The sequence below is a fragment of the Mus caroli genome, unplaced genomic scaffold (assembly GCF_978045245.1).
Source record: "Mus caroli unplaced genomic scaffold, Mus_caroli_1 scaffold_19, whole genome shotgun sequence".
In the NCBI taxonomy this organism is placed as follows: domain Eukaryota; kingdom Metazoa; phylum Chordata; class Mammalia; order Rodentia; family Muridae; genus Mus; species Mus caroli.
Genome location: NW_028227274.1, coordinates 87,097,221 through 87,113,041, shown reverse-complemented (window position 1 = coordinate 87,113,041; position 15,821 = coordinate 87,097,221). Strand labels below are relative to the sequence as shown.

The window sequence follows — 15,821 nt, the reverse complement described above, 5'->3', positions numbered from 1 at the left end:
GGGGCTAGAGAGTGCTCTGTGGTTAACCACATAACTAATATAAAACTCTTGCAGAGAATATGAGCTCAGTTCCTAATACCCATGTTAAGCACCTCACAACAGCCTGTAACTCCAGGTTAAGGATCCAGTGACCTTTTCTATCCTCCACAAGCAAGGCTACCCACATGCCCATACAAACACACAGATATACACACATACACATAATTAAAAATAAAATAAATCTTAAAAATAAAATTTAAAAGTAATGACTTCAGTACTGTTATATGGAAAAAAAACTTTTTAAATGTCATTGAAATTTTACTATAATTTCTTTACATTTTTAGTACAAATAAACAAGCTGTAGAAAATATAATTAGCAAGATGTCAGTAAACAATTGATGGTGATGCTCACATCTCAAAGCATGTCTCTGCGCTCTTCTGCTGACAGCCAGAAGTGACATCAGGGCATTTGCAGCAACTCTTTTCAGGACATTTTTGGGGGATATTCCTTCATAGCACTGTAGAAAAGGCAGACAAAACTGCTTAGAAGAAAAATTCAATCTGTAGTAAAACTGCTATGAACCAAGACATGTTTAGATAAGAGGCACATTAAGTATTGTGTGAAACAACAACAAAAACTAAAAACAAAAAATTCCTATAATTTAATAAATTATTACTATCTATGAACGTTCTGCAGAGAAAAGCCTAAATAGGATATTATCCATATGGAAGAAAATTAAAATTATTCTCAAAGTCCCTCTAGCGGGGAGGGGTATAAATTAATGCACAGCAAGAAAGTAGAGAGTAACCAAGGGGTAGGGGGACAGTGAATTCTAGACTATTAGGACACAAGTTCAGTGAAGAAGAAAATGGGTAAAAAAGGAGTAAGAGGCAATGCAGAGGGAGAAGGAGGAGGGATGAATAACACTAAAGATATTTGAAAATGACATAGGAAATCATATTAGTTTGTGCTTACCTAAAATTACATATAGTAAATATGCATATGTATATATATAGACATAGAGTTTAAATTGAGTTATGACACAGAATAACGATGGTATCATAGACTCGCTAAAGAAAACCCCCAGTACCAATCAAAAGAAATTGTTCTTGAGTTGTAAGTCAGTGGAGTCCAAAAGACCCGTAACATAATATAGGCTATGCTGTGGTCCTTCATTGCCCCCCCAGAATTTGAAGGTAAGACCTTATTGCACTTCAGTCACAGTACTTGCAGGAAATAGGATGGACCTGACCTGGAAGTCTCCTCCCTAAGAGCTTTCTCTCATTTGTGCACCAATGTGCTGTGCAAATTGTTAAGAGAGAAAACAGTTCTGTTGTAGCCAGACTTTTGCTACTTTGTGGGTTCTTCTTTCTTCCACCTTCTCTACCCCTTTATTCTACCCTTTCAATCCCCTAACACTAGATAGAAGAGAAAAAAGGATAGAGGGGAAAGAGGGTGATGTTATTGTTAGACTACTTCCTGCTGATTAAGGATGTCAAGTTCCTAGGAGCAAGATTGATTTTCACCCTCAGTATATCTAATTTTTTTCTTACTGATTCTTCTTTGCGCATGACTACTTAACAAACTACAACCAACAGCAAACAACCAATAACCCACCCCACCTCTCAGGCCCTAGCATTTATATACATTCTGAAAAGTCCCCAGAATTCCAAATATCACACAACAGCAGAAACTATCTGCATCTGGCAAAATCATGCCCCTGCTAGAGCATGAGGCAAATCATAGCTCCTGTGAACAATCATATCCCATATGCCACACCTGGGATTAAAACGAAAACATATTCCTATAATATTTCTGTGTTTGTTAAGGAAACCAAAATTCTCAGCACACCTATAACTATCTGTGACTCCAAGAAACACAACATTGGCTAGGCTAGAAAGATACCTACAGTGCTTTTATTTTGGAGGTAATAATGCTGCTTTTATCTTGACGGTAGCCAACATTGTCTAATTGGACTTGAGGAACTCAAAAGAAGGGAAATGCATGCCTGATATTATAAACCCAGCCAGTTATTTGTTGTTGGAGAGGTCATAGATTCAAGATGATAACCTCCTATTCTCATTTTTCTGAACCAATATAAATTCTAACTGTATTGCAAATGCATATCCTCATACCCACAAATAAGTGTAGCTTTCACCTCTTATTAAAGGAGAATAAGGTGGAGAATATTACAGAAATCTACTAATGGTCACTAGGGAGTGGGGAACTGAGAAGGGGGCAATGAGCAGGATGTAAAGTGAATATAATAATATAATAATATAATAATAATAATAATAATAATAATTTACTTTTAAAATAAAAGTATAGATATGTACACACACATATATAAATATACATCTATACACATACACACATATATGTGGAATTAGCCTATAGCAGGGGCAACAATGATGCTATTAGACACTACAAACTAGCAAATAAAGTCTAATGCCAGGAATGTATTTTCTCATTTGGAGCTGTTGGTCAGTAAAATGAAGACAACACATACTCATGTCATCTGGAAGGTTCATCACTACTGACTTGTTTTCACAGTGCTTAAGTGTGGGATGATCATCAATCTTGCTGAGCTGTGAATCTTGTGATCTACGATGACCTACAGTGCAGTAGATATACCCACTGATGCAATAGTGCCATGAATATCGTAGGAAAAACTAAACCACTTTGTTTTTTGGATTTGGCATCAATGCAGCACTGAGTTTTTAAGATTTATCTATTTTATGTGCATGTGTGTACACCCAAGTGTATAAATGTAAACCACATGCATCTAAGAACCTGTGGAGGCCAATCAGAAAAGGGCATTGGATCCCCTGGAACAGGAGTTACAGGCAGTTATGAGCCACAATGTGGGTGCTGGGAGCCAAACCCAGGTTCTTTGTAAGAGCAAGAAGTGCTCTTTACCCATGAAGCCATTTCTCCATCCTAGCATCTATTTCCTCACTGGGAAAAGCTGAGAGGATGGATGTAAGGAAGTATCTATAAGGAAGCTCTGGTTTCATCAAAATAAACAACTTTTGAGAGGAGACCAAGCTTTGACAGATGCAGACAGACACCTGCAGACAGATGACAAAACAAAGGAGACTCTCTGTCAGGGTTCTTAGTGATACTGAGAAAACAACCAGATTTCTTAAGACAGAGGGGAAAAAAATTACCCCAAGGAGCTCTATAAATCTTCCATGCATCCTTTAGCTGGAGCAAAGAGTGTCTCCTGTCCTTTTGCTGTTGCTTTTAATTAAATTTCTGGTAGTATACAATGGGATGGGGTTGATTGTAACATTTCCACACATATTATTACACCCTATTACTCTTCCCTCTCTTGCTGGCCCTCTTCTACCTAGAAGCAGCATGCCCTTTGACTTTATGACATAAATTCTATCTCCTCATTTCCCTCTCAGTTTTGTCTGTCTACCAGACTTCCCTGCATTGCAACACAGTCAAGACCGATGCTAAAAATGTACAAGTAGTCATGCCATAAATACCTTCTTAAGGACAATATTCACAAACCAAGGTGAGAGAAAAATCTCCAGATTGAAAGCAACAAAGGGACGGACTACGAGTCAGACAGCACAACCATGTGCATCAGATCTAACTGATTTGCAAATCTCTCATACAGAATTCTATCAATTTTCCACATTTCAGACAGAAGATAAAAGTCACAAAATGGTATTAAAGGCACCCCAACCATCTCTAGGTCTCATATGTCTTAGGCTTGCTTGAACTCCCAATTCTCTTGCCTCTATGTCCTGAGTACTGGAATTTCGGTGTGTGTCACCATAACCAGTGTATGTGGTTTTGTACATAGAACCTAGAAACTCACACATGTTTATGCAAGCACTCTACCAACCAAGCTATATACTACAGAAAGCTCATGCCCCATTCTGTAATGTCACATGCTCAAATTTCTGAGAGAGGAAGATTATAATTTTAAGGTTAGCTTACATTATAGAGTGAGTTCAAGGCAGGCTTGAACAACTTAAAATTTATGTCAAAATCAAAGGTAAAACAAGGATCTGGGGATACAGCTTAGGAATAGAGTGTCTGTCTAGCATGAAAGAAGTCCCAGATTCAATCTCCAATCACACACATACACACACATACATGCATACACACACACACATACACACACACACACACAGACAAGGACACATAGACACCCACATACAGACACACATAGAAAAGCACACATACACACTCAGACATACACACTCAGACAAACAGACACTGACATAGGCACACACAGATACACATACATACACACAGAGGCAGATACAGAATGCTAGTAATACTACTAATTGTAAAAGAAATATTTGTTATGTACTATAGTTTGGTACTGTATGCTTACTTAATCAAAATGAACATTGATTCCTTAGTAAAATGATTGAAAAACATTTAAATTGATAAGTACTGAAAGGGAATTCATTTAAAGATACATAAAATCTAAAAAAAAAAAAAAGTCAAGAGATTACACACCTGAAGAATTGTTTCATTAAGTCGCTCTGAAGATCTAAGGCTTCCCTGAGTTCCATCAAGAAGTAAGGCCACTCTTGGGGTCTGGCACTCATTTGTTTTGTCTTTGTCCTGGACACGCCTCTTTTCTTCCTCAGCCAAGAGAACAGACAGGAACTGGAGGCTGGCAATAGTCAGGGCAGGGCACTTGACTGAGAGGCCCACACATCTACACAGTGTATCTACAGGAGAATGATTTCAAACATAAATGACAACTTCTTCAAAATTAAAGAGGAAATTAATCAGATTGGTTTTAATAGTTAAATTTATAGCATTCTTATTTTTATTTTATTTTAATTATTTTTATTTATTTATTTATTTTTTTTTTTTTGGTGTTTTCGAGACACGGTTTCTCTGTGTAGCCCTGGCTGTCCTCGAACTCACTCTATAGACCAGGCTGGCCTTGAACTCAGAGTTCCGCCTGCCTCTGCCTCCCAAGGGCTGGGATTAAAGGTGTGCGCCACCACCGCCCAGCTTATTTTTATTTTTAATGATACAAAGCTATCAATATATACATGAATAAGAAAAACGTTTTAAAGTCAGTATTAAGGCAACATAGTAAGTTAAGAAATCTACTTAAGTTTTCATTATATGAGTTTTTCAGTATTTATACATGGGGACAGTATGTGGATAACTACTTTGAGCTAACATTTAAAGTTTTAAGAATTTTTAACTTCTGAATTTTTACTTTGGTACTAAGAAAATATTAGTCTGAGTTTGGAGGTATGGTTGAGGTATGGCTCAGCACTTGTCTAGCATGTATAGAGACCATATAGAAACCTACTTTATATGCTTGCTAAAAATATATTTTAAAAATAATTAAATAAAATTAAAATTAAAAAGACTAATAAATACTATATATACATATATATGTAAAGTCCTGCTATGTTAAAGTTTATGAGAATACTATAAAAAATCAAAACTTACTTATTTAAAATAGTCCATTGCTTATTTTAATGAGAAATAGAAAATATAAAAATAACCACATTATTGGTATTTCTGGGCTATAAAAAATGTCTTGAGAAAAGATAATATTTTAAAATTTCCCATCTTGATATTGCTTGCATTTGAGATTCCATGTATCCACATCTAACACAGAATGCAGATGTAGCAAAAAAAAAAAAAAGTGACTGACTTCTTTGGGAACAAATATAAATCTAATTGTTTTATAATCTTTATATTTTTCTATGAAAAAAACAGACTTTTCTTATTTGGCTTTTGGCATACTGAAATTTATTGCAGCTTTTCAAACCTGCATATTTGGGGAAAGGAGGCTGATCAGGAGTACAGCAAACTCTCAAGTCAAGTACCCTGCAGCTCTTTCATATGCCATGCCTTAACAACCTGGAGAATTGACACATTTAGCTGATAATAAAGATTGTCTTATTTTTATTAGGCGAGACACCCCAATCCTTTGAAGGTCTTCTTACCAGTCACTGCCTCCCAATGCTTGGCAAGAGCTGAGGTAAGAGGAACAAGGGAGACAGCACCAGCTTTCCTCAGTAGTGTGGCCAGAAGGTCAAATAAATGCATCCATGTGCGGTAAAAAGCCAACACTAACTGTACATCTATAAATTAATCAAAATGCTACAAGTTATTAACAAGAAGAGAACCATCAAACACTCAGAACTTACTGTTACACTTTATTGCATCCACACAGTAAGAGGTATATACACATGCCAAAAAGAACAATAAAAAAGGATCTAATTCAGCAAGTAGTGCCACATGACAATCCATCACTGAGGAAAGTCAGGACAGGAACACAGACTGGGCAGGAACCAAGAGGCAGGGGCCGATGTAGAGGCCATGGAAGAGTGCTGCTGATGGTTTAATCCTTCTAGCTCGTTCAGACTGCTTCCCTGTAGCATCCAGGGCTTCCCGCACATGAACAGCACAGCCCACCATGGACTGGCCCTCCACTGGCCAATCTGATAGGGGTGTTCTCTGATTGAGGTTTTTCTTCCCAAAGACTCCACCCTGCATCAAGCTGACATAAAAACTAGCCTGCACAACTATCCAAGTCACTACAATTAACTTCTTTTATCTACTGCTTCTTAAAAGTATGTCCCTCCACCCTTCTACAAAGTCTGAAAGCAATGATTTCATTAAAATATATTCAACAATCAGAAAGTATAATACAATAAATAAAAGCTACAATTTCAGAACTGCACAGTAGGCATATTATAAAACATGACAGTGGCTACTTCTGTTAAACAAACTTTCCCCTTATTTTCGTTATTCCCTCTAGCAGTTTGTGCAGAGATGAAAAGGAAAGCACAATGTGCTAAGGTCAAGGCAAAAGAGAAATAAAACTTTCTTTGAAGAGCCAAACAGAGAATTACCCCACAAAGAAAACTACACTACAAAGCAGACTGAGAAATGCTGCCTGTGTGGACCCCTTGCTAGAGAAGTTAACCTTCCACAGTGAGCGTGTTCTGTAGATGGAAGTTGGATAGTGCTGGCTATCTTGGGGAGTCTCTCTGGCCATACCACTGCAGTTCTGTGACCTTTCATCAAACTTCATGAACATAAGCAAGGGACACTGTCCAGGTATTCCTCAGCACCAATGAGGTGCTTGGAGAGAGCACCTTCCAGGGATTCAGGTCACAACCTGTCCCAGTGCTTCTCAGCTGTCTTGTTCCTAAACCCACTGAGAAGCATTTTAGACGTTTTCTCATTGCCAGTCCCAAAGATATGCTGTGTACTCATATATATATTTGCATTACCATTTTAAAATACTACCGATAAGTCTACTCTTTTTATTCAATATGATATTTTATCTTTCTTAAGCCAGTATAATGAGATGGGGCCACCCACCTATCTCAAAAATATTATCCCAGAATTGCTCCTGTCTAAAGGAAATACAGGGACAAAGAGTGAGGCAGAGTCTAAAGGAAAGGCCATCCAGAGACTGTCCTACCTGGAGATCCATCCCATATGCAGCCAACAAACCCAAACACTGTTGCTGATGCTAAGAAGTGCTTGCTGACAGGATCCTGATATAGCTGTCTCCTGAGAGGCTATGCCAGAGCCTAGCAAATACAGAAGCAAATGCTCACAGCCAACCATTGGACTGAGCACTGGATCCCCAATGGAGGAGTTAGAGAAAAGAGCTTGAAGGGGTTTGCAACCCCATAAGAAGAACAACACTATCAACCAACCAGACCCCCCACAGCTCCCAGGGACTAAACCACCAATCAAAGAGTACACATTGAGGGACCCATGGCTCCAGCTGCATATGTAGCAGAGATGGCCTTGTTGGGCATCAATGGGAGGGGAGGCTGTTGGTCCTGTGAAGGCTTGATGCCCCAGTGTGGGAAAATGCTAGGGGAGTGAGGTAGAAGTGGCTGGGTGGGTGGGGGAGCACCATCATTGAAGCAGAGGGGAAGAAGGGATGGGATAGGGGGTTTGCTGAGGGGAAACTGGGAAAGGGGATAACATTTGAAATGTAAATAAATAAAAAATCCAATTAAAAATAGATAGTATTAAATTTGAATACTAACAGCTTTTAAATTTATATTCCAAGTTAAATATTTTAGCATTCCTATTTTTAAAATTCTTTATTGGTTATTTTATTTATTTATATTTCAAATGTTATCCCCTCTTCCAAGTTTCCCCTCTGTAAACCCCCATCCTATCCCTCTTCACCCTGCTTCTATGAGGGTGCTCCACCACCAACCTACCCACTCACACCTCACTGCCCTAGCATTCCCCTACACTGGGGCATCAATTCTTCACAGGACCAAAAACCTCCCCTCCCATTGATGCCAGATAAGGCCCCTTCAGCTCCTTCATTCCTTCCCCTAACTCCTCCATTGGGGTCCGTGTGCTCAGTTCTATGATTGGCTGCAAACATCAACATCTGTATTGGTCAGGATCTGGCAGAGCCTCTCAGGAGACAGCTGTATCATGCTTCTGTCAGCAAGCACTTCTTGGCATCAGCAACAGTGTCTGGGTTTGGTGGCTGTATGTGGGATGATCCCCACATGGGGTAGTCTCTGGATAGCCTTTCCTTCAGACTCTGCTCCACTCTTTGTTCCTGTATTTCCTTTAGACAGGAGCAATTCTGGGTTAAAATTCTGGAGATGGGTGGGTAGCTCAACCAGGGGGCCATGCCTAACCTCTGGATATGGTCTCTACAGGTTCTCTCTCTCTTTTGTGGGGTATTTCAGCTAATGTCATCCCTGTGGGATCCTGAGAGGCTCTTTCTTTCCTGGTATCTGGGACTTTCTGGTTGCTACCCCAAGTTCCCTATCCCCCAATTGCTACACACCTCTGTTCAATTTCCTCACCCTCTGTACATCTCTTCCATCTCCTCCCATACCTAATTCGTCCCTTCTTTTTCCCGCTCCCCCTTTTCTCTTCCTTCCAAGCCCCTCCTACCCTCCACTTCCCTTGACTATTTTGTTCCCCCTTCTGAGTAGGACTGAAGCATCTACTCTTTGGTCTTCCTTCCTCTTGAGCTTCATGTGGTCCGTGAGTTTACTAAATATTTTAATTAAGTTTATTTGTTTATAAATAAGGTATTGAATTATATACTTAAACTAGCAAATCATATAAATATATAATATTTGTAGATATAAATATCTAATATATTTCCACATATTATAAACATATGGAAACATAATAAAAATACAGTCAAAGTTTAATAAAAATCATTCAAAACTTAGTTTTTAATAAAACAATTTAAGAATACTTTCCTTAATGAACATTTATACTTTTGCAAGATTAAAAAAAATACCTAGCTGTTAAATATACCTTCAGATATGATAATTTTGTCTTAGAGTACTGTCTGTAAGTAATCACAAGGTTTAAAAAATTCTTATATAATAAAATGTATAGGAGGAATAATAAAAAAAATCTACAAGGCCACAAGAACAGTCACACCTCCTGTTGTCAAGTCACTACTAGATTAAGTGACTCACCATCTGCATCTGTTCACATCCATGAACTCAGTGTCAGTGTTGGTCATGTAATATCTACAAAACCCAACATAAGAAATTACTAAAATAAAAAGAATTTATGGGATAGAATTGAGCTCTGTTAGACCACACATCACAGTAATATCTACCTCATGCCCTTCTCACAAGATCAATCTTTATTATTGTTGCGACAACGATCTAACCTACTAAGCTTCATTAAATTATTGCTAACCTGAAGAGAATTCCTAAGCAGTAAAATCATGCAACTCAAACACAAAAGTAATTTTAATATGGATATAAGCAATGCTGTGGACTGGCATTGTTAAGGATCACAGCATCTTTCACTTTCACACCTCAAAGGCAACACAGATCCACACAATTCAAAAGATCTTAAGAAATGTTCATATTATATGCTGAACTGGCTCATACCTTTAACTGCCATTTGGCCTTAGTCACACACATAAAAATAGTACTCCAAGCTCACTGCAGACTGTAACATGTATTTCAGCTGAAATACGGAGGAGATTTCTGGCTCACTTTTTTATACGATTCATCTGCCCTAAGTTTCTCCTGGAGCCATTTCAGATCATTCCAAGTATAAAACACATGATCAAAACCTCCCCAAATACTGAGAACAGAGGGAATAAAACAAAATATAAACTTTGGACATAGGACCTAGACACTCTGAGTTGGAACTGACCTGAAAGTCTTCTCTCTGAGGACTATAGTTCATGGTAGTAGACGGCATCGTTCTGGCTTCCAAAGGAGGGAAGCAACTAAGAGTCCTAATTAGCTAACATAACATGTTTATGATCTACAACAATGACTAGCATGGCACAATAACCCTAAGGGTGCAGGAGTGGCACCTATACCCTGGTGGTAACCAACCGCTCTCTAATGTATTTCCTCCACAAGAAGAAAATGATGCCTAGTACTCTAAGCCTAGCCAACTATACAGGGGTATCAAAGTCATGGGTCTCATAGAAAACCTACAAATGCTAGTGTACTAATACAGAACAATTCCTAACCACACCCTAATATTTGATATTATACTCACAGATAAGTATAGGTCTCAACCCTCCTCAAAAAAAAGTCTCTTTGCAAGAGATGATAATCAGTATAGAAAACCACAACCATCAAAATTTATAGATCAAAAAAAAAGACTGTGTGGAGCCCAGTCCTAACTGGTACACTGACCATACAACACCTGCCCCTAAGGCTCAGGGATCATTGCAGAAGAACAAGACTGAAAGATTGTAAACAGTAAGTTTACTATAAAATTTGATCTCTCAGAAATGTCAGAGAAGCTGCAACCATGAAGTCTCACAACTGCCTAAACAAGAGCTGGACAGGATGATACTAATAGATATGCTACCACTGAAGGGAAAATTTTCATGAGGCCTCAACCCCAGACATAGGATTAAAAAGCAAATAAGGAATTTTGATAGTGGAAGAAACCTTAAACTGGTAATCTAATACCAAATGGTCTACCCTGAAATCATATAAAGATAAGTGACATTATATAGACTGAGGTGTGTGTGTGTGTGTTAAACAATTCAAGAAATAGAAGCCATGAATTTAAGAGTAGGGGATGGAGACAAGGGAAGAGTTGGAGGGGAAAAGGGAAGGAAAGAAATGATGTGATTACGTTTAATTTTTATCCTTTTTTATTTATTCTTCTTCTGCCATGTTTTACATCTTGACCACAGTTTTTCTTTCCCTCCTATTTTCCCATTCTCTCTGCACCACCTCCCATCTCCTTCAGATCTGCTTCTCTTCTGGTTCCCATGGGAAAAGAGCAGGCTTCCCAGGGATATCACCTGAACATGGCATAATAAGTTACAATAAGACTAGGCACATACCTTTATATCAAGGCAACCTAGTAGGAGAAAAAGGGTCCCCAAATTAGGTAAAAAGAGTCTTAGAAAGCCCCTGCTGCCACTATTAAGAGTCCCATAAGAAAACCAAGCAACACACCCATAACATATATGCAAAGGACCTAGGTCAGACCTATATAGGCTTCTTGATTAGGTTCAGTCTCTGAGTCCATATGAACCCTGGTTTGTTGGTTCTGGGGGCCATGTTCTTAGGGTGTCCTTGACCCCTCTGGGTCCTACAATCCTTCCTCTCCATCTTCAGCAAGATTTCCCAAACTCTACCTAATGTTTTGCTATGGGTCTCTTCATCTGCTCCTATCAGTTGCTAGATTAAGCCTCTCTGATGAGGATTATGCTAGGCTCTGGTCTACTAGTAGAGCAGAATGATTATGAATTATTTCATTGTTTTTTTTTTTTTTTTCTTAAGTGAATCCTGTTTGACTCTATCTTAGGTCTCTGGGCTATTCAGCCTCTGGTTCCTGGCTTTCCATACATGATGAGCTCCCTTCATGGCATGGAGCTCAAGTTGGACCAGACATTGTTTGGCAACTCCTACAAGTTCTGTGCCACATTTACCCCAGCTCATCTTGCCAGCAGGAAAATTGTAGATTGAAGGTTTTACTGCTGGTTTGGTGTCCCAATCACTCTACTGGAAGGTTTGCCTAGATATAGAAGATGGCTGGTTCAAGCTCCATATCCCCATTAGTAGAAGCCTTTATCACTCTTGTATATTTCAGGGAGTTTCCAATACACTAGCCGTTTCCCAGGCCCCCAAATTGCTGCCCAATTCTAGTATCTTACCCAGTACTCTTTCCCTCAATCCCTGAGCCTGGCTCAGTGGCTAAGAACTGACTGTCCTTCCCAAGGTTCTGGGTTCAGCTCCAAGTACCTACATGGCAGCTAACAACCATCTGCTACTTCTGTATGAGAGGATCCATTAACCTCCTTGGGCAACAGGCATGCATGTGGTGTAGATATACATGCAGACAGAACACCCACACAGATAATTACATTTTAATTTAAACAAACAAACAAACTTACCTAATACATCTTTGGGACACACAATGAGAACTCGGATGACATTAGTGATAAGAGGTTTCAAGAGCTCGTCTTGTGTCACAAGTTTAGGCTCTACCAACAGACAGGACTTCAAGAGCTGGGACAAAGATGATAGGTATTCCAAGAAAAAGGAAGCCTATGTGTAAAACGAGATAAAATATGGTAACTAAGTAGATCTCATAAAAAACCTATCTCAGTGGCATCATAGTGGTTTACTTTTCCATGTGATATATGAAATCATTTCTTTATAAAATATATTCAGTAAGGTACTAAAAAAACACATCATAAATTATGTGCTATAAACTTAATATACAACAGGCAAAACATAGTTTCTAATATTATAAGCATAACAGTAATGGTCACACTAGCACTATCAAGTATACCACAAGAAGCAACACAATATTTTCAAAGCTGATTTCTACTTAAAGAAAATCTTTATATTTTTAAAGTGGGTAAGTTGTGAAACCAATATCCCAGAAGCAGCACAGAGGGTATTTAAAGCCAAAATAACCCAGTTTGCAAAGAAGGATCTGATTATGAAAATAATCCTCAAAATGCAAAAGTATGGGGAAATTACATCAAGCCTAATAGCCTAGGTATTGTTATCAATAAAATGTATTTTTGCTTTTAGTTATCCTTCAGTACAAAAATAATATTCTATAGCTCTAGTAGAATTCTGCACTAAAGCCATCTGGTTCTGGGCTTTTTTTTTGGGGGGGGGGGTTGGGATGTTTTTAATGACTTTTACTTCCTCAGGGAATATGGGCATGTTCAGATAGTTTACCAGCTCTTGATTTAATTTGGTGTGTGGTTATCTGTCTAGAAAATCATCCATTTCATCTAGATTTTCCAGTTTATTGAGGATTAGCTTTTGTAGTAGGATCTGATTTTGTTTTGAATTTCCTCAGTTTCTGTCCTGTCTCCCATCTCATTTCTGATTTGGTGATTTGGATACTGTTTCTGAACCCTTGTTGATTTTCCCAAAGAACCAGCTTTTGGTTTTCTTGATTCTTTTTGTATCATTCTCTGTTTTCTATTTGTTGATTTAGGCTCTGAGTTTGACTATTTCCTGCAGTCTATTCCCCTTGGGTATATTTGCTTCTTTTTGTTCTAGAGACCTCAGGTGTGCTGTTAAGTTACTAGTATAGGATCTCTCCAATTTCCTTAGTGGGGCATTGAGTGTTATAAATTTTCCTCTTAGTACGACTTTCATTGTGTCCTATAAGTTTGAGTATGCTGTGTCACCATTTTCATAGAATTCCAGGAAGTCTTTAATTTCTTTATTTCTTCCCTGACCAAGTTATCATTGAGTAGAGAGTTGTTCAGTTTCCATGAGTATGTGGGTTTTCTTGTTGTTATTGAAGTCTAGCCTTAGTCTGTGGTAATCTCATAGGATGCATGGGATTATTTCAATTTTCTTATATCAGTTGAGGCCTGTTTTGTGGTCAATTTTGGAGACAGTACTATGAGATCCTGAGGAGAAGGTATATTCTTTTGTAAAATCTTTGTACTCTCTTCATCCTCTGCTCTATTAAAGTTACATAAAGTTTAATCTCTGGATATAAGAAATATCATTATAAATAATCCAGTGAGAAACACGAGAGAAAAGCTAATTTTGTAAATTAACCATTTAAGGTTAAATATTGATATTCTATGTATAACAATCTTTTTACAAAAAGCAACAACAACAAAAACCAAAACCTTCTAGTCACACCCTCCAACATACTTTGCCTATAGCTGACTAACCTGACGGCCAAGCTCTATACCATGCTTTGCCTCAGACATCACTATCTGTTTTCCTTTCCAGCTCATGTTTCTGCCCTATTCTGACCTTCTGACCACTCCATAGCACCTGCTCCCCACTGGGACACACCCTTTTATCCAATGTCACTCATTTTTTTTCCATACCATCTGTCACTATCTAGTAACATATTTCACATTTTATCAATGCTTCAATATGCTTCTTGCATCTAATCCATAGATTCCTTATAGTTACAGATGTTTGCTTTGTATCAACAGAAACAAGAATAGAATCTGGTAAATACTAGAGAATATTCTGGATTCTTTTACAAGCAATTAATCTATGTAAGGTAGGGAGCACAGTGGATGAGAGTGTACTCTGGAACCAACTTACATAATCAACTCTCCTTGCCCTGTTCTGTACTGTGTGAGATCCCTCAGCCTCCGTTTCCTTTGTGAATGATGGACCTAATGGTACCCCATGTTACTTTATGCATACATTTATTCAGAGAAGGACCCATACATGTTTTTACTGCTAACATGGCACTATACTGAACATTTAAGGCATGACTGTAGGCAAGGTTCTGCCCCCACTACTAATTTGCTTTCAAGCTTCATTTTCCCCATACAATTCTGGATTCCTTGCTGTTTCCTGGATAGACCAACTACACTGTAATCCTAGAGGCCTTGACAAGTCTACAGGACTATCTTTCTCACTTCAGATCAAATATCATGATTGGAAAAGTTTTCCTTGGTCACTCTAAGTAGAACAGGCCTCTGTCTCAATTTCTGATCTTGTCTGTTGCTGTATCTTTTGTTTTGAGATTACACACACACACACACACTCCTTAGACATATATGTATTTGTTATCTAATTTCCAAATATAAGGGGAAAGGTCTTTGTTTCAATGACTTAGGAGAGATTCTTAAACAGAGGTTATTCAGTGAAGATTTGTCAATTGTATCAACAAAAAGTAAAGAGAAGGTATATCTTGTGAATAACTTCATTCAAATAAAAAATACTGCATTAGAAAGAAAATATGCTTCGACAATGGCATGCACAGTACTTCCAAGATGTTCTAGAGGCCATCTAGAGGCAACACAGGACACTTCTCATTCCACTCATCACCCCTCAACCACCCAAAACACATGGCCTGTTAAAATTTGGTCTTTAAGTAGAATTGCTAGTAGCAACAACTATACTGGAATTTGCTAAGCATATTTTACATATGGAACCTAAACATAGGAAAAAACCCTAAATGTAGTGAATAAATATGAAGTTTTGGTTATATACAAGTATTAGAGACAGGCAGTTGTGGCACACACCTTTAATCCCAGCACTCTAGGGGCAGGGGCAGAGGAAGGGGCAGGTGGATCAGGGGCAGGGGCAGGGGCAGAGGCAGAGGCAGAGGCAGAGGCAGAGGAAGGGGCAGGTGGATCTCTTTGAGTTCAAGGCCAGCCTGGTCTACAGAGTGAGTTCCAGGTCTACACAGAGAAACCTGTCTCAAAAAAAAAAAGAAAGAAAAGAAAAGAAAAGAAAAGAAAAGAAAAGAAAAAGAAAAAAGAAAAACAAAACAAACAAACAAACAAAAAAAAAACGAAAGAAAAACATGCTAGTCTAACAAGTTTAACCTAGGTAAAAATAAAGACATACCAGAGACATCCTAAAATCATAGTAGTAAGTGGGTTATACCAGTGTCCCTTTATAAAATAATACTC

General features: G+C 38.2%; 1 protein-coding gene across 2 annotated transcripts in view; it reads right to left on the bottom strand.

The window, feature by feature from the left end:
* Window positions 1-15,821, bottom strand: part of Rttn (rotatin) — a 155,401-nt gene that overhangs the window by 21,870 nt on the left and 117,710 nt on the right. For both annotated transcript variants that reach the window (XR_015046039.1, XM_021150514.2), the window contains exons 38-41: window positions 12,345-12,498; window positions 5,935-6,072; window positions 4,469-4,686; window positions 392-497 (exon numbers count right to left, since the gene is read on the bottom strand). Coding sequence is in view for 1 of the 2 variants with exons in the window: in XM_021150514.2 (XP_021006173.1) it covers window positions 392-497; window positions 4,469-4,686; window positions 5,935-6,072; window positions 12,345-12,498 (616 nt within the window). In the remaining variant the exon portion in view is untranslated. The remainder of the gene's footprint in view (window positions 1-391; window positions 498-4,468; window positions 4,687-5,934; window positions 6,073-12,344; window positions 12,499-15,821) is intronic.